Genomic DNA, 24,275 nt, shown 5'->3' with positions numbered 1-24,275 from the left:
CAAAGGAGTTAGGATTTTGTATAGAGCATTTTTATTTAGCCAGTATACAAATAGGGAGGTTTGCAATGACAGTTGTCTTATTTATAGAGATAGATGACAAGAGTGGTTAAAAATGTGCGGAAGTAATTAAAATATTTGTATACAAACGAGTCGTAACCTTTTACCAAACCTGATAAATTGTTTTACTGATATAGGTGATTGACCTACCAAGGCTCAATTATAGAGATGAACATCGTAAAATCTAAGAAATCGATTCTCAATTAACGAGGTTTGAAATTCCCAGTAAAAGAGGCTTAATGCAAAAGTACCGGGACCTTATTGCAATTATTATTAGCAGTGGTTTCTCATATATTGTCCAAGGCTCACTTTAATCAAATTTCACTGTATACCTACATAATTTTACCGGGAAGTTTTATTTTGAAATCTTTATCGGTAAGGATCTACACAAATTTCCACAACGATTAAAATAATTTATTCGGTGTTTCAAGACTACATAGGTATTACTAGGTTGTAGACCAGCCTATAAAACAGACCATTATGTAAGGTCCCTCCCCTAGCAAACGTCCTTGAGCGATTCGTTTTATAGGAACTTGGCAGCGCGCAAGTTACCGGCGGGAAATTGCAAAGATTTACGAATAGTTCATTCAAAAAAAAAATTTAAATAGGAACTACAAAAATATTCTTTATAAAATTGTCTTTCTAATAGTGTTAGAGTACTTAATTCATGTTTATGAGAAAATGCATGGAGTCAACAATTTTAATTGCATTTTCACAATGAAATTAACGAAACAATATTCCTATTACAAAAATTGTATACAATCAAAATAAAGATAACACATTGCAAAAATATGTCTTTTAAATATTTCTTAAATTACTTATTTAAATATTTTTTTTAGTATGTTATAAATTTGGAATAAATGGCTTCTAAGAATCTGTTAAGCTCTGGTTTCCTAAAACAGCGGTACTGTCATAAAGCGGCAGTAATACAGCGGTGAATGACGTCACTAGAACGTTGATTATATAAACCGAAATGTCATGGCTTCTAGAGTGCGGTATTTGATATCGTAACGTCAAAAAGCGGTACCGCTATTTGCATGACGGCCGTCTTGTCGGTGTCGAATAGTTTCTTGAACGTTTTTCTCGATAGCGGTGAAGCCATTTTGGTATTGTTTTGACCGGACGACGAACGAAATGAGTTCCGACTCCAACTGGAGCAGCGAGGACGACGAAATTTTAATAGATTTCGTACATACCCACGAGTGCGAGATGCGTGCGAGTACTACTCTACTAGTGCTCATCCACAAATCATAGCTCCTTCTCCTCAAGGCATTCATTTAATTACAATGGATGAACATCCAGGCAGTCATGCAGGCATGAAGTAGATTGTATCTACTTAAATGAGCATGGCCAAAATATATAATTAATTTCGCGAACATCTATGTATTAGGTCTGTTAAAAATAAATATTTAAAAAAAAAAATTAAAATATTATTGTATTGACTTAGGAATCTACTTAATAAGTATACATACATAGCTTTTTTCTGGTCTTATTGAATTTTTGTGTCTGTTGTATGGTTTGTAACTCAAATCATAATTTATGTGGTAAGTTCGTAATCAAATAATACTAGTGTTAGGCTAAACTATTCTCTGAGATTTCTCATCATTGCTTTGTAGACGGCGACGTACTAAAATCTCAAATACACCTTCTGTACCAGCTTTGATTAAGTCATCTTTCTCCATACGACTATTTTCCTCTTCTGATGATAGTTCATACACCAAGTAAATTATTAATCCAAAGTATATCAAGGTCGTCCTTTTCTCCCCTATAACAGATACGACTTGGTGGCCGTAACGGTGATGGATCTGTCCACGTCTCGTCACCGTAAAAACGGCCGTCTTTTTGCGTCCAAATATTGCGTCCGTCATGTGACGGCACCGCAATTCTAGGAAACCAGAGCTTTAGCGCGCTGTTTTGCTGGTGGTCGGGCCTTAAATTACATATTTACATACTTATGCAATATAATATCGTGACTGGGAGAATATAAAGCTTTACAAACATTCAGTAATAATACATTTCTGCTATTATGAATACCTACACAGAACACAGTTACCGCTAACACATAGTTTTTAATATGTGCATAGTAAAAATATATAACAATAGGTGTATTTCTTTGTAATGATATGATTTAAATGCTATTTATACTATTCGAAGTCAATGCATTATCGCGCAGACGTCAGAAGTACATACATGATTTTCACTCCTACATTGTAACTGTATAAAATTTATATGACCATAGTTATGTATGTCATGACACTGTTTGGTGAATGCTCATAATTGTAGGTCGAGTGATGTGTAATTATGATGGAAGATCGTTGTAAATTATCTACTTAGTATTGTTTATCACGAGTACCTCTTCTAGACGGTAATTTTCGATGACAAACTTTGTCGATTACACAGGTGCGAATCAAAAAATCGATAAGAAATTGGTCAGCGCCCTGAACATGGATTCAGTATGACTAAATAGATTTCTGGGTATATGCCAGTTACTTAATTTTATATAACCTTATTAAACTTGATTATTCGTTACAAACATACCGTGTTGAATCTATATCGTCATAAAGAACGCAGGCCCAAATGTTATTTGTTCCTCGTGGCAGAGGGAGTACTTAATTCTTATCATTTTTAATAATACTCTTTAAAATATACGGTTTCATTATACTAATTAATAACTGTTTTGTCGTCCGGCGGATCCGACTCAGAGCAGCAGATGTCACAGCCATTTACACCACATTCACATATAGATGTTGGTTGTATTGAGTAACGTAGTTTCTGAAAATAATAAATGAAACATGCTTATCATTAGATAAATATATCGGAAGTAATTTGAATTCGTTGGTATCAAAAATATTAATATATTTATTTAGAATGTTTAACGTTATCTTTAAGTCTACCATAATAAACTATATCTAATTCCGCAGCCCGCAATCGCATCAGTCAGGCCTGTTATTTATTAACTATAAAAACATGACTATACAATTTTCATTCAGGGGTGTTCAAAGTCTCATTGATTAAAATGAGAATAACTATAACTTATTTTAAGACTAGGTGTAGCTACAATCGCAATTTATAAATCTAAAATAATTGAAATGCACAAATTATATATTTATTAGTACTATTTCCTAATATGTAGATCCACTTATTTATTACTTTCAGAATTAAGTATTTAAGGAATACTTTCTATAAAATTAAGGACTTTAGCTTTTGTTGTTGAGGAAGACACTCCATAGGTCTTATATATTTGGATTATTTTAATTTATTATATTTATCGTCTTGTGGTTATTGAATGTTATTTTTTTAATGCTCTATATTGGAAATATTGCCTCAGTGTAATAGCGTTCAAAGTGATGTTTATAAGAAATGACTCGCGCTATGTAGAGACTTTAAAGGATGATTATTATGCAATAGCTGATTCAACCCTGTTTCGATTCTGCTTAGGTATTACGATAAAAAGGGTGCGATTGTCATGGCTTTATCTACCTTTTATTCAAATAAATTTGGTTTGCCAATAATAAATATGAACATAATAATATATAACAAGATAACATTACGGTTACCTATTGAAAAAGTTTTTCATAAATACTTTACGCTCAGTGTATAGAATATTTTTTTAAATATAACTAAACTTTATGTTTTTGTTTTATTGAAAAAACCTTTCATAAAGTAACTTTTAATAAACTAGAAAGAATAAACGCCCAAGTAATGTTAATTATTATGTTGGTCTTGGTAGACTATTATGTAAAAAGCATGCAAGGCAAGCATGACATATATTTATATTTAAATTGCAGTAACATTGTTTTACACACTCACCTCTCTTAAACTGTCTCCAGGTGCTCTAATTATAACTATAACCGCGTATACTGGGATGCAAAGTAAGGAGAGGGAAGCCATGATCCATCCGAGAGCTTGTGCCCATGCGGGATATTGGTACTGCCTGTAACTAGGCGGCGTGTAGTCGACCATGCTTGCCACCCACAACGCTAACAGCAGCGCCGGTGACGCTATCAGCCAACAGAATCGAAAGTATAGCGATGGTTGGCGACCTGAAACATGACGTAATACAACGTTGTTATTTGCAACAATACTATTTAGAATTGTATAAGTCACACGTTAATTCTCCAGTAGATAAACAAAAATTGGGTGTGATCACACGTTACTCTGATAACACGCGTGACTCATAGCCTGTTGTAGAGAAATTATTGGTATATCGCTTCAAAATGGCCAATTGTTTCATAGCGGATGTCCGGGTGGATGTAAATTGTGTGCGTTATTGTTTGCCGTGTCTGTTATTTTTTATAAAGGTGTTAAACAAAACCCATCGCACGGTGTACATTGCGTATGTTATTTTGTATATTAATGTGAAATATGATGCATATTACTCACCTGTCATTTGTTTAATATTTCTAGACAGTCTTCCCACGCCATAAAACCATGCAATCGCGACCACCTCAAAAAAGGCGAGATAAGTTATACTGAGCGACGCGGCGTAATAATCCATTAACTGGAATACATATATACCGCTATGAATAATGTGTGGCAGTCCGCATAATAATGACACCGCACACACAAGCAGTACTAATAATTCATGATACACAAGTCTTTTTCGTATCATGTCGGGAAATCCGTCTTGTATTGAAGTCACGACCACTTCCACTATAGCAAACTGAAATAAACATTTGAAGGTTATGAGTTAAATATGCGACAACTGAGAATTAGTTGTAACGAAACAAATAATATCAATAATTACTTGACTATTTAATCCAAGGCATAGAAACATGAAGAAGAACAGTACTGCCCATAGCTGAGATGCTGGCATTTTTGCTATAGCTTGCGGGTACACTACAAATAATAGGCCTGGACCTGGAATATATAATTAGATTAAGCATTTTATTACCTATAAAAATATATACACCACCTTAATGAATTTTACTTACTGTCGGCTATGACATCCTTCACGGGAGTATTTTGTTCGAAGGCGATATTTCCGATGGTAGCAAAGGTGAATATGCCAACTATGAGACTAGTAATAGCGTTGACTAGAGTGACGGCTACGGTATCGTGCAGGAAGTTGTTGTCGAATCGGTTGTAAGAAGCGAACATGATCATCGACCCGAATGCTATTCCGATAGAGTTAAAGATCTGTGACGCAGCGTTGACCCAAGGCCTGGACTGTTTTAAAAGTTCCCAGTCTGGTTTAAAGAAGAACCTCAAGCCTCCATCTGCTCCATCGAGTGTCAAAGACCGTCCAAGAAAGACTATAATCAGCAGAAATGGCAGTGTTGTTGTGATATAACGAACTTTGGCTGAAGATTTAATGCTTTTCCATAGGGCGAAATAAACTAACACCCAAGCACAGACCAAGCAAGCTGCCAATTCCCACCGCATGCCACCAGGATACTCAATACCAGCACTCATATTCAATACCTTTCTCCTGTGAACACAAACATTTCGTTAATGTATCGTATACAAAAAATTATATTATTTAAAAAAAAATGGAAAAATAGAGGTTACTTTAGGTATTTAAAGTAATTGATCAGTTTTTTAGGTAAAATAAAATCTTACTCGAAAAATTGTTCGGTGGGTGTTTGTGATCCGTTCGGTTTCGTATGGTTGTGATTTGGAACCCAGCATTGGTCTGTGTTCCATCGATTGGAGCAACTTGCCCAAGGTACTTCGGTTTTGAATGATGTGAAAAAATAATATATGGCCCATGCAATTATCACAGCGTAATACGTGGACATTAGAAATGAGATCACAACACTTGCTAAGCCAGCGCCTGCAATAAAATCAATCATTTGACTAAAACGAGTAATGATTTGCTTTAACACAGAAATATTAAAATTAATTTCTACAGTAATTACCTTTAAAAAGTGGACAAATTTGTGATAGAGCCCCAATAGGGCCGTGTGCTGTATACTGTCCTATGGCGAGTTCCATGAAGAGCATTGGCACGCCGCAAATTAATAGAATGATGAAGTATGGAATGAGGAATGCCCCTGTATCGAACAAAAGTATACATCATTACGCATAGAAGTATTTTTTATCTAAAAACAATATCTACATATTTTTTAATATAAATAGTCATTTCGTATCTCTGCGCGTCAAATAGCAAGTGCGAAGTAGGAGGCACAATAGCCAAAACCTTAGCCCAGATTCAACAATAACATGCCAATTTTGAGAATATAAGAAACTACAATTAATTTCAGTGCAACAAGATCCAGACTTATAATTAATATTTGTGGTTCATACAAATTCACTTAACATTGAAACCGACGAGTTGACCTACAGTAACTGGCGTAATTAGCCAAGTGGCTATTTGATCTTACGGAAACTGAACTATGTATATACTCAGTCATTGTTTTTTGTTTTGTAATGGGACCAACCGAACAACGCTACAGTTGATGAGTAAGTTTGAATGGCCTTTTAGGAAAAAAAATAGGATTAGTAATCTCATTGACCATGATCCAAAAAATAGAAAGCTATAATTATATACTGTCTATTATCTGTTACAAAGTAATACCAGCCAGGATATCGATTATGACGTTGCGCGGAATTATTCATGTACAACAAAACTCTACAGCGCCGAACACTAATTCGATTGCACGAAGATACCTCTCGACCTTTTATTAGTTTTATGAAATACAATAATGTCTTACTGGTGTACATGAGTCATATAATATTTTCTTTGTCGTAATCTAAATACACTTATTTTTGTTATGGAATTGGTATCAGTAAAACAGTATAAATTCAAATAATAAAATAAAGCCAACTTAAACCTAAATTATACCTTGGCAAAGATTAAATAGCGTATAAAATAAGTAATATTCATATGGAGCATGAATACATGCTTCGCGTTAGCTTGGGTAAAGTTGTAACAGCTTCCTTGTTATTATATTATTAGAATACAATAGCTTGGTTTGCACAATACATTTTTTATATTTTTTATACTTTACAAAACAAAAATATCGTCCGTTCTACTCTCGCACGTGAAAATTTATCCGAATATATAAACGATTGCCGCAAGCTTACCTTAAACTTCGTTCATTACATCTATTTAAGAATTCGTATTTGCTGGGTAAAACTTGCTAAGCATGTACCTTGAGACAATTAAATTAAATATTTTATTAATTCAATAATAAAGAGATGAACAAAATATCCTCAAGAGTAAAATATTACATTTAATCTCACATTTATTTATTTGAATTTATTTATCGCACTAAATACGACAGTGGTTTAAAATGCCGGATTATATCAGGGTGCTGTGCAAGTATTAAAATTGAAGTTTTCCTTAACTTGAGCATATTGTGATATTTAGACATCTTTGAATTTTTTTCCTGCTCTAATAATTTCAAGATTTAAACCCATCACTATTAATCATTCGGAATAATGTGGATAATGTAGTTATGAGATTACTTTTTATATTTGATATCTTATTAAGATTAGTAAATAAATAGTAATCAACATCATACGACTATAAATTCTTTAAACAAGTAAGTAAATAAATTAGAATCTAAGTGTTTACGCCCACATCTATATATATCTGGTAAGTGGTAATAAATCATTTGATATCTTGAGAACACGTCTGTGCGCTGTGATGTGTCAGTTTACAGAAGGCATCAGCTGTAATTCACACCGTATTGTCGTTTTGGTACATCGGTGTCAATCGTCGGTTGTTAACGCGAGGCGACACAAACATCAAAAAGACACGATTTCGCGATGTTTGTATACACAAGTAACTTTATATTATTATTACAGTAAATATTGGTAAAGTAATCCTAACGTGACTGAAAATTATGTTTGGTTACTTATTACTTGTGATTGCAATGAATTATAATTGACGGAAAATTATAGTTTTGTTTATGTCGCCGTTAGCTTATAACCCGTGCATTGTAGTGTCTAGTTTCCGGTATTTAAAATTCGGTGACCTCTTATGCGACAAAATGTGATAATTTCAGTAATAAGACATATTATTATTATTATATTGATGTATTTTATCAAAATTATGTAATACTGGGTATTGCCCGCAGCTTCTCTTCGCTGTGGCAATCCATAGCGTCATATACTTAGGAAATCAAGTAAAAAAATCCATTATTTCCTATTGGAACAAACTGCCGGGATAAAAGTTAGACTATCGAGGACATCTTCCATCCTTGTGCGTAATTTTATTTATGTTCGTTCAGCTGTTTCTGCGTTTACTTCTCACAAACGTCCAAACATTTTCACAAAGTTCCCCATTTATAAACTTAGTTACAACTAAGATAAAATGCTTCGCGTGTAAAACAAACAATTAAAAGAAATACATTCATCTAAAAGCTATAAAAAATTAGCAAGGGCAACGAAGGTTTTATGTATTTTTAAGTAAATGTTCATCGGTGTTATTGCGGAAATAATCAGTCTTGGTGATAATTAATGTGGTCACGATTTAAAGTTAAATTTATTTGTGTAGTCATGTTAAAATTCATGTGATAAAATTAATAGATGTCCTCATGGTCGTGTTGATTGTAGATATTTTCGTGCACATCTAATTTTTGCTTTTATAAGAATGAATTGTCGCTTGTATTGTGGACTATAATGTAATGTCACGGCGGGCACGAAGTCTTTGTGGCTTTAATAAGTTAATTTACACTGAACACTTACTAAAGACGCGACATGTTATTGTGTTATTAGCAATAATTGCAAATACTCATATGTATGTACGATGTAAAAAAAAATTATGACTAATAAATCCCGGATGTCGACACAAATCAACATGCTCGGGATTAGGTTTAGGATTATTGATAAATGATATTTATTATTTTCGTTGTCGTAACCTTAGGTAAGTACGCATATAAAATGTTTAAAATTATTGTTCTATAAATTTATAGGCACCTACCTATCTAGTAAATAAACAATAGATAGCCGCTAATACTCGCACCCTTACATTAATTAATTCCGTATGACCTCTGTCAAATTAGGAACAATAGGTAGCTAATTCGTACTCACCTACACAATACTTCTTTTAGTTATACATGTTATGTTCTGACGTGTTTCAGATTAAGCTTGTACGTACATATTACTGGTTATATCTAATCTTAGTTCAGCGTGACGTGACCTAGAACTTGAATAGTTAAAATTATCGAAACCAACATTACCTCCTCCACTTTTGTAGCAGAGATAAGGGAAGCGCCACACGTTGCCGAGGCCGACGGAATATCCCACGCAAGCCAGCACGAACTGTATCTTGTTGGCCCAGAAGGGCCTGCGTGGCTTGAGGTGAACCGCAGCATCTTCTTCTTCTTCCTCGCAATCACTTTCGTGCGACGCCGAATCTTCGTCGGGAGGCCTGCATAAAACAAAATACCTAATGAAAATAATGACTACTTCATACTTTGTTGACTTAATTTATGTGTGAGGGTTTGTTCATTTCCCATCTGAATTTTAACAGTGCGATAATATTTGGGACAATAAAAAAATAAGGAGAAAAAATGAGGTATCGATTATAAATTAAGGATACAAAAACGGCAATATTTTCCCATTCTACCACTAACAAGCAGTAGGGTCACACTGGAGTCAATTTTGTTTACGGCTTGAATAGCAGATTTAACCGAGATGGTCATATCATAAGAGTCATGTCATATGATCATGACATAAGAGACTGTAGTTAGACCATGCTAGCTATTGTTTATGTTTCAAGTCAGTGAGATTACCAAAGGATTAGCGGGGCACATCCAATTTCCATTTCCTTTCTTAAAATTTGACATATTAAGTGAAAAGATTAACATTTTTAATGTAGCCTATTATCATTAAAAGACCAATATGAGGAATATTGCACAAACTTTTCTTTTTATGATGTTTATTTTATTTAGTGACATAATAGACAGATTTCGTATAAGCTTGATATTTGTGCCGCTTTACACATTACTAGCGCCTAGCAACACTGTGCAAGTGTTGGTCTTTAAACACGTCGAAGACCATAATATGATGGCTTAAGACGTAACATATTCTGATGTCATAATGGGACGAGCCAGGCACAGGATTAGTTAATGTACATATACATCTTGTGATTACTATAAATTTGATAGATCTGGTGTTAATTTATCGTTAACGTGAAGCGAAGATACCGCGCATTTGCAATTAATTAGGCAACTATTTTATTTTGTGAACCAGTTATCTCAATGTTTCTACTGATATCCCGTATTATTCTGCTACAAGGATTAACTATATAAAAGTTATCATTTAACAATCCTATAAAGTAATTTGCATTTTGTTAACAAAATATCATTTGAACGATGCTTAAATATAAGATTTTATACGTCTGAGATAATTTATGTTGTTTTATGATCACAGCTTAAATAAATTACATGTTTATTAATGGAATACGTTTTTGATAAATATCAGATAGCGTGGCATTCACATATTCATCCGTCAACACGAGGAACACTAGATTAGTTAGCTCTATAATTATCTTCTAAAATTGTTGAATTTATTTTTATGTACTCTCTCTGTATAGTACGCTGGTACAGTGCTATTAATTAGACATATCACCGTAACCTTGGTTATGTGATAAAAAGAGTTATTTGGAGTAACGATGGATGATCAACAATGATGGTGGATTAACGTGAGCCGTGACGTCGTCATGCTCAAGGGATTAGTTAGACTTCGCTTAAGCGAGCAAGGTTTTTAAAATTGTGTGATTTACACTTACACGCGATTTGCCGTTTTTAAGGTATTATATGATTACTGTTGAGTTTGTATATTTGTGTCTGTGTACTGTCGAGTATTCGAAAGGAGGATTTTTTAAGGAAAAATATGCAAAATAATAAACTATAAATAAAATTTATAATTTTTATATTTGTGAAGATTTGCTAAGTATATTATAATATAAATACTTATATCAATCAACTTATGTAGCCTTTTCTGCCCTCAAAAATGTAACTAATTAAATGGTTAACTATATTTAATTTTAAAATCACAGACAATGGAAAACAACAATGTACAAGGTTACGCACGCCTAGTTAAAATTAGTTGGTAAAGCGCAAATTATAACACAAATATTGTTTAGCAATGGAATATAAATGCACCGTAATATTAATTAATACAAGTTCATTCGTTTTTTAATTCGCTGAAAGCGTGTGCAATTAACATTGCTTCGATGTAGACACATATGTATGTAGCAAGTAATGTGTTATAGAGAAAATTATCTTTTTTAAATGTAACAATTACAATTTTATAAATAAAAATAATACTTGCAAATAAAAAACAAAGTTTCCCCGAGAATAATATATTATGATTGATGTATTTGCATACAATCTCTCTGTAAAGTACGAAAGTAGACTGATGCCGAATACCTAAAAATATTTGTAGACATTTGAAAGAAGAAGTAATCCTTAGCTGTCAACGCGTAAGTACGTAAACGTATTTTAAAATCATTATCAAGTGAGCGATGATAAGGCGAGGCGGCCGCGGCGGTGGCGCACGATCAATCGTTGTAGTCGTGCGACGTATGCGCGATATGTGTGAGCAGATAGTGTGTTGCAGCGTTATCGGTCCTGTCGCGAAGGTCACACGGCCAAAACTCTTTATTAAATATCACCTAGGATATTCAGATTTGCTTGAGTAAGTCAAGCTGTCAGTTCATAATCAGCCGCTCTCAATCCCTCTCAGTTCACTAACACCTAAAAACAAAACTGTGTAATCTCGGTGCTTTCAAGGTTGTACGGATTTTGGATTTTTCCATGCTCCAAATTTTCTCCTATGTAAATAATTTTAAATACATGAAATTCGATAGTCAGAAATGATTACTAACTTCCGACAAAATTTGGATATAATAATACAAGGTATAATATTTACCTTCCTAATTTGTGCACCTATTGTTAATGTTACGTAACACCCTTGACCTTCTTTTCTTCGTGTCACGGATACCAGAAAACAATTTTACCTGATCACGTGATTATTTGTATAGGTATAATATTAATCGTCTATAATTATAGGTGTTATTCGTTAACGGTAATAATGTATGTAGCTATTATTATTTTATCACATAGTCTCAATTATATGGGTTCGGTATAGTTCGTCACATAACCGACGTTAGTAATTTTATTTTGGCAGTTAAGTTCCTACGTATAATAAATAATAATATTAAGAAAATTTTGAAAATATTGTCGATCTGGAATTAAATAAGGTTTGTAAAGAGGATGTCAATATTTGGATATCTGACAATCGTTCTCTGTAGTAAACGTAATAACACAATAGCTCTTATATACTACGTATTCTGGGAAGTCAGTGGTACTGTGTCGGTCAGGGCGGCCAATTCATGATGTAGAGAAAACTGCTTCTAGCGTGGCCGTGGGTGCACATGTAAGTTATGACTTATGTCCCAAGTGTACTTACAAAAAATGTGCAAGGAACGGTACTAATCTATCTATACATATTATAAAATAAAGTCCCGAAAAGCTGTCTGTATGTGATCGATTTTCTCAAAATCTACCTAACGGATTTTTTACGGGTTTTACTAAAAGATAGTGCAATTCTTGGAAATTTAATTTAAGGTTTAGGTTAATAGTAAATTACGATACCCACGCGAGCGATGCCGCGGGCACAGCTAGTAGTAATGTAAAAAGGAAATGTTAGGAGGTACTCACGATGACATCATATACCAACAATAGACAACGAATCCATTATTCTGCGGCGAAAATGAATATCTTACATATTTTTTAGAAAGAAGTAGATATTTATTTGAGTGATCATTTGGGCTATTTAGAATTAATTTTGAAGATTCAGAATTTTTATATGCACACTAAATATTTTTTTTGTAGGTGGGGCCTAATTTGAATTGAATATTTAATCATATATTTACTTTGCTTAGCTTAAAAATCGGTTTTTGCTGGGGTCACCACCTTAAAGATTATAGACCGCGCGCACCTTGTAGACCTGTACAGTGCGCGCCACATTTGTATTCTAAATACAAATATGATTATGACGTAAAGGGGTAAAGGCTTATGGTATGATTGTTGTTGGTTATGAGATACTTGTTCGATTTTTAGTGCAAAACACGGATACTGGGTTATAGTTTATTTTACATATTTAGGTTCTAAAATAATAAATTAATTTTTTTTAGGAACTTAAAATTGGCTGATTTTACAATTTAATGTAACTTCAATGACATATATATGATAATATAAAATCATATAATTAGCTAATCATATGATGATTACGAAAACATGCAACTAATAGATCAATAGGGTGGTATTTATAATTGTTAAGTATATGAATAACTTTTTATCCCTACGGTTCTGGTTTGATTTAAAATTGTGTCTAAAATGTTTTTTTAATAGGTTAAGTAAATTTCAAACTGCGGATTTCACATTTTATAATTAAATTGTTTTCTTTCTTTATTTTATAGTCTCATATTTGCTATATTTTTATAGATGCATTTGTTTTTCGTAGTTATTAATAAGTACAGCATAGCGAGAAATACGTTTGTGACTTTTTTATTAATCTTCTTAGTTTATTATTTTACGTTTAAATTGCTGCTAAGGAGGGTAGTGTACAAACTATTTCTTCAAGTCTGTTTCTTTTTGTTTGATAAATTTCGTTACGTGATAAAGTCAGGTTATCGTTCCTTGAGAAGAAGCCCGTTCGCCGAGCTTCAATGCTGGAATTATTACCACTACCGATAATGGCTTACAGAAGTTGGAGTAGCAGGCGTGAGCCGAGGAAGTCTCGGACTATTTTTTTTTAAATAAAATCTAGACCAATATCAAGATGGAAACAATTCTATACAATATTTATGTACGTACAAACGTATTATGCATTACATCACAATATATTTGATAAAATGATTTATTGATACAATGTGAGAATACGTCTAATTTATCACTGACAGGACTGCATCGATAACATTAATAATATATTTCATTACTATTCTAATAAACTGCAAATATTTCACCGTGAATTTTAAGATAATTACTTCAAAATAGTTATATAGCGCGAGTGCTAAAAAGGCTTATATTTGTTTCCTTCACTATAGTTATAGTTTTTAAAAATTATTTTGAGACCAGCAAATACGAGTAAAAAGTATTATATATAAAAAATATATTATAGGTACTTGAAAACAAAGCCGTTTCTCTTTCGACGTAGTACACGAAAGTGCGTCCGGAATCTGAATGCGAATATTATTGTCCTTCTTTTGCAGCAAGAAAAACTTTTTAGCATTATGAAGCCTTCATCACCGTATAGTGAATAATAATACTTTATAATTACACTAGTTAGCTGCTAGCGGCTTTAATCGCGCGAAAAACCTTTTTCGCTACCAAATTTTTTAAATCACTACTCTGTAGAGATTCATAGTTTCATCTGAAGGATGCTAACGACATTTATTTATTTATTTAATAAAATTAAGACGCAAAACAGATTACCATCAAATTATGGAGAAATTGTAAAATATACAAGCCTACATTTATTTACATATTGAGGCAAAACATTTCAATATTCCCAACGGGCAAATTACTGGATAAAACTAGCCTAAATGTTATATGTTCATCCAGAACATGATCTATCCATCTGCCAAATTTCATGTAATCTATTTAGCAGCGCCTGCGGTTAATTGTAAGGAACATCTAAACGTTTTCACATTTTTAATTTTAGTAAGATAAGATATTTTGGTTGGTCATAGTATCTAATGAATATAGTTAAAATCAGCTCTGCGTTGCGCTTCGTAGGCAATATTTTATCTCTGCCTTCCAAAATACAATTCCTTCTCAAAATGCTCTCAGTACTCTTCTAATCATTTGGGTTGTTTATGGGAGTCGGTTACTAACTATCAGGTAATCTAAGTTTTGCTTTAAACAAAAATCGTAATCAAAATCGTTATCGGAGCCTCTTGTTACAGTAATCTCGTTTTGCGAGGATATTCGCCGCCTTCAGTTTTTCATAGTAACAGCAAACATATTATGCAATTCAATTTGTTAAAATCTTGACAGAATTACCTCGCTGGATGTACGGAAATATAGTCAAAACAATACTTCTACATCATTTGGATTGATTAGATATGAAGTTGATAAAAGCTACTCTTTATTTTATTATATTCACTAATAAACAAACATATTAAACGTATATGTATATTGACAAGTAAAAAAAAAATCCGATAATACGGTATCAAGTTTAGTATCAGTTAATAGTAAAATATATTTCTTGACGTGCTGCATATGTAAATTATTATAATGTATAAAGACTATGTTTCTTGCGATAAAATTATATTGTCTTCTTTAGCGTCACAGTCTGTACCAGATAGGGCTAAGCATCAGTGCTATATCAGTGACCTCATAATAATAAATAATGATAATGTGCAATACACAAGTAAATCTATTAGCCTATATGTAGCATTTACACTTACCTAATTATCATTTTATGACATGTCTAGTGTCTACATAATATTCTTATTAAATATTAATTATTTAGATTTAGGTTACAACGCTATAAATCGCTCACATCCCTAAGGATCAACCTCTCAGGTCGACAGGAGAACCTGAAAACCGGCGCTACGCGATCCTACTATCCCGGTCCGCACAAGCCGAGTCGTTAATCTTTTGTCTTTTTCGGAATAACACGTACCTAAATTCACTATTATCAAAGTGGTAAGAAAAAGTTTTTTAAACATGTACTTAATATTTTTTGATATTTGCTTTAAAAAAAAATACATTATATATACACGGGAAAAGCTGACGTGCGGGAGACAAGATAATCGTTATAATCATAGGATGCAGTTCGCATCATTATGTATCAAAATACAGATGGAATGGTCATGATTTACTGATTTTAAGGAGTTACAACTACTAGTGATCCAGTGGTAGAAATTCGAGCGTCGAGTTGAGTGAGATTATATAATCACTAGCGCGCATAATTACTTCTTGAGAACCATTGAAGCTAGTGTAGTTTGCAAGATTAACCGTAGCCTACTCTATGTTAGTTCAAAACGTGGTCTATTTGTGTGACATATTTCAGCCATATGAAGTGGCTGTTTAGCGTTGTTTCTAACAAACATCCAAACATGTAGAACGTTCCATACAAATTCTCGAAGGATTAGTAATTATTTGCATTCTGTTGAGCTTCGCAAATATTCACCAGTGCCATCCTGTTTCATTTGATCTTATAAGTATTTTAAATAGGTGTGCTTAAAATATAAAGATATATCCAACGTGTGGCTTAAAGTTTCCCGCTTTTAACTGATACAAACATAGAGGCATGCCCAATTGGCCTCATGCCTCTATTCTTGACAGCTGCTCCACTGATGAATAAAAAGTTATAAATTAATTATACTTAATTGTTGTATTAGTTGATGTTTAAATATTATAGACGGTATTAAAGAGACCCGCAATTAGATCCAGTACGTTATTAAGTATTAGTCTTTTTCTCTTCCAATTTAAGTACTTCTCTATTATGTGCTATGTATATGCTTGTGCTTATGTAAGTTCACTACGGATCTCTAAATTAGTGTAACGTCTTTTCCCACAGTATATTTAAAATAAATAAAAGTTATAATATGAGACCGATAAGGTTTGGATTTCACTATCACTCAATAGAATGAAATAGAGGTATGTTAATAAATTGAAATATTAAAAAAGTGTGCTTCACAATTATGATAATGGGATCGTCTACTATCACTTCAAGGGACGGATATATCTTGGCAATCGCTGGTACTTGTACTTTTGTTAGTTGTGGCATGTTATCACCTTGATAATATGTAATTATTAGAAACTGGATTATATGCAGCATATAAAGCCTGAAATAGACATGAAAACGTCAAAAGAGGCCGAATTATATATTTATAAGAAAATAATTATTAGGGTTTCGTAATTAATATCAACAAATAATTAATTATACGAACCACACACCACAACACATACTCTAACATAATATTCATAATGAATAAATTAGCCATTTTTTTTTTTTATTTTGTTGTGTCGGTGGCGTCGTTGTACCTATGCATTGCACATGAGGTGCGATAAGCACATTGAGATCTTGGGTTCGCTCTTCGAGACGGTGCCGTTGGGATACTGGTTTTTCATAATTTTTAATGTTAAGCTAACACTTATTGTTTATGGCAAAGATTCATTCGCTTCATTAATATGGTTATTAATTTGCGTATAATTTTCATATTTTGAGTTATTTTTCACCATGGCCACTTTAATAAGCTTAGTCGACTGCAATGCAACGTAATATTTTACTTATTATTACGAATTATTATACAGAAGCACACTGCTTTCTTTAGAATAATTATTAATAATATAGCTAAAACATACACCAACCCAGGATTTTAGGTTTTATATACAAGAACTGACAAAATACAAATGCATATGACCCGTTCTGTCATAATTACTTTAAGCGTATACGTATGTTTTTATGTTGCCATTTTAAAAGTGGTAGAGCCACTCTGCAGTCAGTTTTGTCTGCAACATGAATGAGGCGGTTTCTTCATATTAGTTTTATTATTTTGCAGGTAAAATTATCGAATGAGTAGATTGTCCATGCCTCTTGTTAATGCCTATTTTTTTTAAATGCGTACCGCACGCACCATACTTCTACATATGTGTGTGTGGGCTTTCATGGGTTTCTTACTGTCAGTTGACTCGCCTCTTGTTACCCTATTTCCTACTAGAAATTTAGTACTAAAGACTGTATAGAATGTAATTAAATTTAATAAATTTAAAAATATTTATTTTAGGGAAATATTAGCTATCTATTCGTATTAACAATTAACTCACTTGTAAAAATATACCAATGTTTCATTTAATGGGAAGTATTACGTAAAATAAAAACTATAAAATGTCTTTTAGAAAAATAATATTGTGGTACATATTGAAAGGGCATTATGGTACTTATTTTAACAACAAACAAGTCCAAACAAATATTACCAGCAGGCATAAGCCTGAGTAGAGATTTATGTTTAATACGACATTTATGACGGAATAAATATCATTTTACCGATATATTATTTTGTAGACATACATTTCTATTCGTGAAAACCCCACTTCCGGAATACTTATAATAATAAACGCTATGGGTTAAAACGACACAGCAACGGAAATGTAACGTACAGCCAAGACAAAGATTGATGTTACTCCCAGGTCATTTTCCTTTCCAAGTAACGTGCAAATTCATTATTTACTATCGCCTGTTTTATTGGTGAAAAGTAACTGCGAATCTTTAACTTTATAAGTAAAATCCAGCAAACTGCACTAGGTTAGGAGGGTGGTGGACCACAAACCTCGCATCGGGAATTACATGGGAATAATGCCCTACAGTGGGACAGTATACAATACAAAACTAATATTATTAGTCTTTATTATAGGAAAAATATGTTAACTCCAAGCATATTGACGTTATGGTTATTTGAACAGTCAGTAATTGTGAACATTAAAAGAACTTAAATAGAAATTACGCCATTGCTAGGTAATTATGATTAACATAACATTAAATCTCAGTTATAGTTATGGCATTTTGTTAATGCTATACCTATACATAAAGAAACACTAAGTCTGGGCCTAAAACAGATAATAGGTTATCTACCAACTTTTGTATTTCGCGCCGTAACTAGCGACTTCACACACCTAAAGTACTAAGTCCTATATAGTAGCTAAGCGTTATCATTGTAACATGGGTCAAATTAGACAAGGACTTAGGTTAAGATTGCAATAATTTAAAGTTTAATAATGTTTGGTATATTGCAATTATGTACTATGTTTCGCTATATTTACTTGGAAACATAAGTTATTGAATAATGACGAAACGGCACACACAGCAAAGTCAATTGGATAATAGCAACAAGAGGATGCGTTATACTGAGATACTCACGTAGGAGGACGAACTAGATGGAACAATTCCGTGGGCGATGTTGGTACTCGTCTAATAACCATTTTACGTCCGTCCGTACAACCCATTCCGATGGAAGCAAGCGACCGGACGGACGGTGCTCCATAATTGTTAGTTCCACTTTCTGATCCCTCGGGATACGTGTTCACTATTTCGTAAGGACGCAGACTCCGCGCCGACGCTGCGCCTGAAGCAGTGGTCACATCTCGTATCTTGTGTGTATCACTGAAACTCTTTACTTTTCGCATTTGCCCCGATGGGGTTATGCTGGGTGCCGGTGAGTGCGCCGAGAGTAACTTGGAGTTCTCTTTGTCCTGTTCGTCGTCATGTTGTTCCACGTGGATTGCCACGCTGGGCGCGGCGGCTTCCGTCGAAGATTCGACTTTATTCATGCTATCACGTTACAGGGTCATGACGCGGTGACTATTAGTCGCGTGCGCCGCTGACGACGCGCGACTGTGAATAATGAACGGACGCGAGAGCGAGCGAGGTCGGTTTAGTTGGCCAACCGACTGCCCTGACTGGATCGTCAATCGTAGCGAAGCAATTGGTAAACAAAGTGCGATTCAACTTGCTAGTGGTGGGGGAAACTGACAGGAAGAGGGGAGGGTCGCGCATGCGTCGTGGCGGCCATGAAATGTCTCGCTGCGCCTGCGTTTATCTCAGGTTTGGGCTACACAATAGGAATTACAATACATCATAAATTATATGACAACTATTGCCTTACAGATTTATTAATAAATGATTTTTATGATTGGTAATATTAATAATATATCGATAATAATTATACACAAAAATTTATGTTTGTAAGTGACATAAAATTTGTAGAAAGGCGAATATATTTTTTTTCTATCTTTACCAATTTTAGATAACACAATAAAAATGGTATAAATTGTATTATTCAATCATTGAAAATGTGGTTCTCCTCTATAATTATATGTGTAAACTAGCCTTAAGATTAGATAAAATGTATATATCACCCTTTTATTAGACAGCGAACAGTTATCAAATTTGTCACAACAAGTGTGATATTAATTGATATGTGCGAATGGTACTACGTAGTACATTAATCATTTTGTAAGCGGTAGCTCAGGAGCAACTTTAAAAAATATAATAATATAATATACATTTTTCAAGCGGACGTAACCGGCGATAGCCTATTTGGGTGTGGAACGGACTGACTACACGAATATCCGCAGGTTCAAAACCCAAGGGGGGACACCTCTGAGTTTTCTAAAAAAAATAATTATGTGTGTATTCTTTGTGAATTATCTAGCTTGCGTCAACGGTGAAAGAAAACATCGTGAGGAAACCTACACACCTGAGAAGTTCTCTCTATAGGAATTGCGTGTGAAGTCTACTATTCCGCACTAGGCCAGCGTGGTGGACTAAAGCCAAATCCCTCTCGGTAGTAAAGGAGGCCCGTGCCCAGCAGTGCGACAGTATATAATACAGGGCTGATGATGATGAAGAGGAAGTAAAATTTACTTTCTCATATTATAATTAAAAAATATATAAGTAGTCAGTCCCTCATTGTATGTTAGATTTTATCTATTTCTCTACTGAAACACCAATGGGTGTAATGATTAGACTATTTGTAAAATATTATTGAAAAATTAACATTTTGATGGACGGAGTAAACACTTGTTCTTATAGGTATCCTATATTCTGTGTACGAGACGTGCGTAGAAGACAGAAGAGGCAAATAACACGTTTAATTTATGAATATCGATAAGCCATTAGGTTTGATAAAAACCTACGAGGCTATAATATAATACTCTTTGTATGAATGGAATAAATGCTAAATTGTTTTTTTATAAGTAAACAATGATGAAAATCAATTTCTATAGTTATTTTTGCAAGTTCAGTTTAATCATTGTTTTTTCAGGCGTTTTTTAAAACAGTTTTCATGCTGGTTAATAAACCACCATAGCTCTTACACTACATATCCAACATAAATCATATTTTTTACTAATATTTCGATCTAAAAATATACAAATTAACAAATAAAATATGCTAGAGCGACCTTGTAGAGAAATACGCCTACATCGTGGATTGGTCGACCAGGAATCACTGTCTATAGATCTTTATAGTGGCAATTTGGTGTTGTGTTTCGAATTACAATAACCTCCTTCCTTAATTAATTCGTATTCTTTTCCATTATTTCCGGCTAAATATGCATGATTCTTCTCGTACTACTGCTATATCTGCATTAACGACACCTGTTAACGCCTATGTCCAAATGCCCATTACTTAGCGCCTTAAAAATAGTACGGCTGTTTTCAGTTCTGCTACAAAAGTTATTTCTTGTGAAACGTTGCATTAAAAATAGTTTTGCCAAATTCTTGGAATTACTACTAAAACAAGCGGTTTAGACCGCTCTTTTAGTGTATTTGAAAGTGATTAGTTAAGTCAGTTAGTGAAAAGGGCACTGAAATATTATTTTTAATTTGATTATTTGGTTATCAACAAAGTTTACAAGGAATTAATTGAAATTGAGATAATACGCAACCACAACGTGCATAATAAAGACAATAAAACAATTTATCTCTTTAATTAGCAATATTAATTTACTAATTAAAGAGTTTGGGGGCACTTGTTGAAAATTGAGTAGGTCGGAAATATCAGAATATGGAATATATTGTGTATAAGAAACATATTTTACTTCAAATTTCAAAATTTATGAAGATTAAAATTAAATACAGGAAAATCGTATGAATTAAAAATATGTAAGATTGTATATAATATTTTTATTATTTCTCTAGCCCTTCACGGTTTGAACAGACATTTTTTGGGGGTTTGATACAAAAAAATTGGTAAAGCTGAATATTATGTCCTCTTCAGACGGAGTATGACATCGTTAAAGTAGCGCCATTGCGTGTGCACTGTGTTAACGCCATGTTAAATGCGCGTAAAAATGTCACCGAATTATCGTAGTCCTACACTCCATTAACACATTAAATTGTTGACCACACAATATGCGTAGAGTTACTCGTTAGCTGTTAGCAGTGTCGTACATGACTAGAGACCTGATTATATAAATTTGCATAAATCCATTTTTGCCAGTTTTTGCATATGATGTTTAAAATTATGGGATGGTGTATATTTTCGCTATCTTGGGCGATATATCTTTCTAGATCACCATTTTGTAAAATAATAAAGCATGTTATATACGACTTGGTTGCAATCGTAGACCATTTTTTTGCTCGCAAAAACGTATGCTGATTTTTAATCGACTTCTTCAAAAGAAGAAATAAACCAATTCGTTTTTTTTAAATAAATGTTTTAAAATTAATTGATGTTCCAAATTTTGAGTCTTACATGAATATTTAAGTTTTTTAGGTTGCAATAATGCGGTCTCTACTCATGGCAAACCCAAATTTAGCGCGCTAAAACCCTTTGATGTGTCCAAAATAATCGTCTTCAAAAATGTATCTTTATTCACAATGTCACTGGTCATAGTTCTATTCGGAAACTAAATTGTTGGCCATATTCGTGAAATGTACCGGTTAACGCGTATACCTATTGGGATACTTTTTATTGCGTTTTCATGCGGGCGGAATCGCCAGTAACACTAGATTAGTGTATAAAATACAGATTAGTGGATAAATATTGAAATATTTTTTTCTAACAAAATCTTGTAATAAAATAATTCAGTAGGTAATTCTTATTTCATTTTACCGTCGTGGTTATGAAATAATTTAAAAATCGAATTTAAGACATTAAAATAAATCCATTTATCGCATGTTTTTTTTATGTCAATGTTTCCGATGTTTCGAAGACTTTGCAGCGTTCACGATCACGGAGTCCCCTTGTGACCTTGATGTAGTTTTATTTCAATGTCTAGAATTCGCGTAAACATAAGAATTCTTCAATCTAATTTAAGAATAATATCAACTGTTAGATTTATTTGCAAACTCACCAGATTAAATTATATGACTTTTTCGGATCGATACATCCAGTCATGGCTTAAATTCAAAACACGGTATCTTCGCAAAATAAGTTAGCAGACTGGGTTTCTGTTAGTTGCAAATACAATATTTATGTCACTCCCTTCCACATAGCGTCGGATACGTTTCCTTTTAATTAACACTTCTAACTTACATGTTTATTCAATTTGAAGACGCTCACGGATCATAATTATATACGTTCATAAATAGCTTTTATATTGCGACGTACCTACCAACAAGTACTAATTAATCTGTTACTAACTGATGATTTTATAGTCCATCAACACAATCTGCGTGTGCCTTTTAATAAAACTCTAAAAGATGCTTCAACGTTGGTGTCTTGATAATTTTTTAGGGTTCCGCAAACACTAATGAATTCGGTTTCATTGTGGAGTAATATTGTAATTTTCGGAATCTGTTCGTGTTTTAATACCCATTTTTTCACAGAGGGCTTAGTATTATCCTAAATTATATTTTCAAATGCTCCGCAGAATATGAAAATATTTTTTTGCATGTAATAAAAAGCTGCGGAATAATTATCAAAACTTAAAAAGGAACTTCGCAGTAAGCTACATTGTGGAAATTAAGAAATATCTGTATTTCAGCGCCAATGATAGGATGAACCCGAGAATTATTTATTATAAATATTTTGTGAGATTGTAATTTGTAAGATAAGTTCATCAGCCATTATACATGTACAGGAAGTAGTTGTTATGGCCCCTTTGCTACAATTGTATTACTTGACCTTGAGGTAAACGGAATCGTGGGTACTTTTAAAACTCGTTACAGGTAACTTGTAACATTAGGTCGATAGACTGGTGAGCCAGACAAATAATATATCAACCTGGGCTGGATAATAACAAAAATTCATAGGCCCAGCGAAAAAGGAGCAAGAACTGCACACAAAGTGCACAGACTAACGAGGAGGAGCTAAGTATGATATGTATAGGTAAGGCCCCGCGGATGAGAGGTGGCGATCTGAAAGTCGAAACGTTCCACGTAAGAAATCCAAATCCACTATTTTCAAGTAAATATATTATCGTACCCCCGGGATGGACGGCAGTGTGTAGTCGGCCTCACGCTGCCGTAAGCGCCGAGGGCGTCGTTCGGTGCGCGGGGGCTTCTGAGCCCCCCCATAGAAGACGGGCCGCAAGGCGGCACCGCGCAGGGGCGGCTGCGGTCGCAGACTAGACACTTTAATGTCAGGCCAAGGCAAAGGTAGGCCGTGCATAGGTTAAGTTGTATATAGGGTTAGGGACTCGGCCCAGCGGTCGCCCGAAGGTCACCATCAAATCCGGGCGGCTTAACGCCGGGCCGTAAGGCACGGTTACCTCAGCATAACCGCTCAGTCGCCCCACACGAAGGCTGGGCGGTAGTAATAAGGCACTTTCTCCGCGAAACCAAAAAAAAAAGTAAATA

The 24,275-nt window shown here is 33.8% G+C and overlaps 1 protein-coding gene across 2 annotated transcripts; it reads right to left on the bottom strand.

Moving 5' to 3' along the window:
• Positions 1-1,474: 1,474 nt before the first annotated feature.
• Positions 1,475-22,911, bottom strand: LOC115448155 (sodium- and chloride-dependent GABA transporter ine). 2 transcript variants are annotated; one of them, XM_030175478.2, is made up of 9 exons: positions 22,829-22,911; positions 9,189-9,379; positions 5,919-6,053; positions 5,620-5,833; positions 4,992-5,488; positions 4,805-4,917; positions 4,441-4,720; positions 3,868-4,100; positions 1,475-2,829 (listed from the first exon to the last, which is right to left on the bottom strand). In XM_030175478.2, the coding sequence occupies exons 1-9, from the start codon at positions 22,870-22,872 to the stop codon at positions 2,719-2,721; spliced, it is 1,818 nt and encodes a 605-aa protein (XP_030031338.1). In that variant the 5' UTR covers positions 22,873-22,911; the 3' UTR covers positions 1,475-2,718. The 2 variants fall into 2 exon arrangements, with proteins under 2 accessions (XP_030031338.1, XP_030031337.1); XM_030175477.2 differs by lacking the exon at positions 22,829-22,911 and adding an exon at positions 18,889-19,422.
• Between the last annotated feature and the right edge of the window lie 1,364 nt (positions 22,912-24,275).

This window comes from Manduca sexta, chromosome 17, assembly GCF_014839805.1.
Source record: "Manduca sexta isolate Smith_Timp_Sample1 chromosome 17, JHU_Msex_v1.0, whole genome shotgun sequence".
NCBI lineage: Eukaryota > Metazoa > Arthropoda > Insecta > Lepidoptera > Sphingidae > Manduca > Manduca sexta.
The sequence above is the reverse complement of the archived record's forward strand: the minus strand, read 5'-3'. Positions and strand labels throughout refer to the sequence as shown.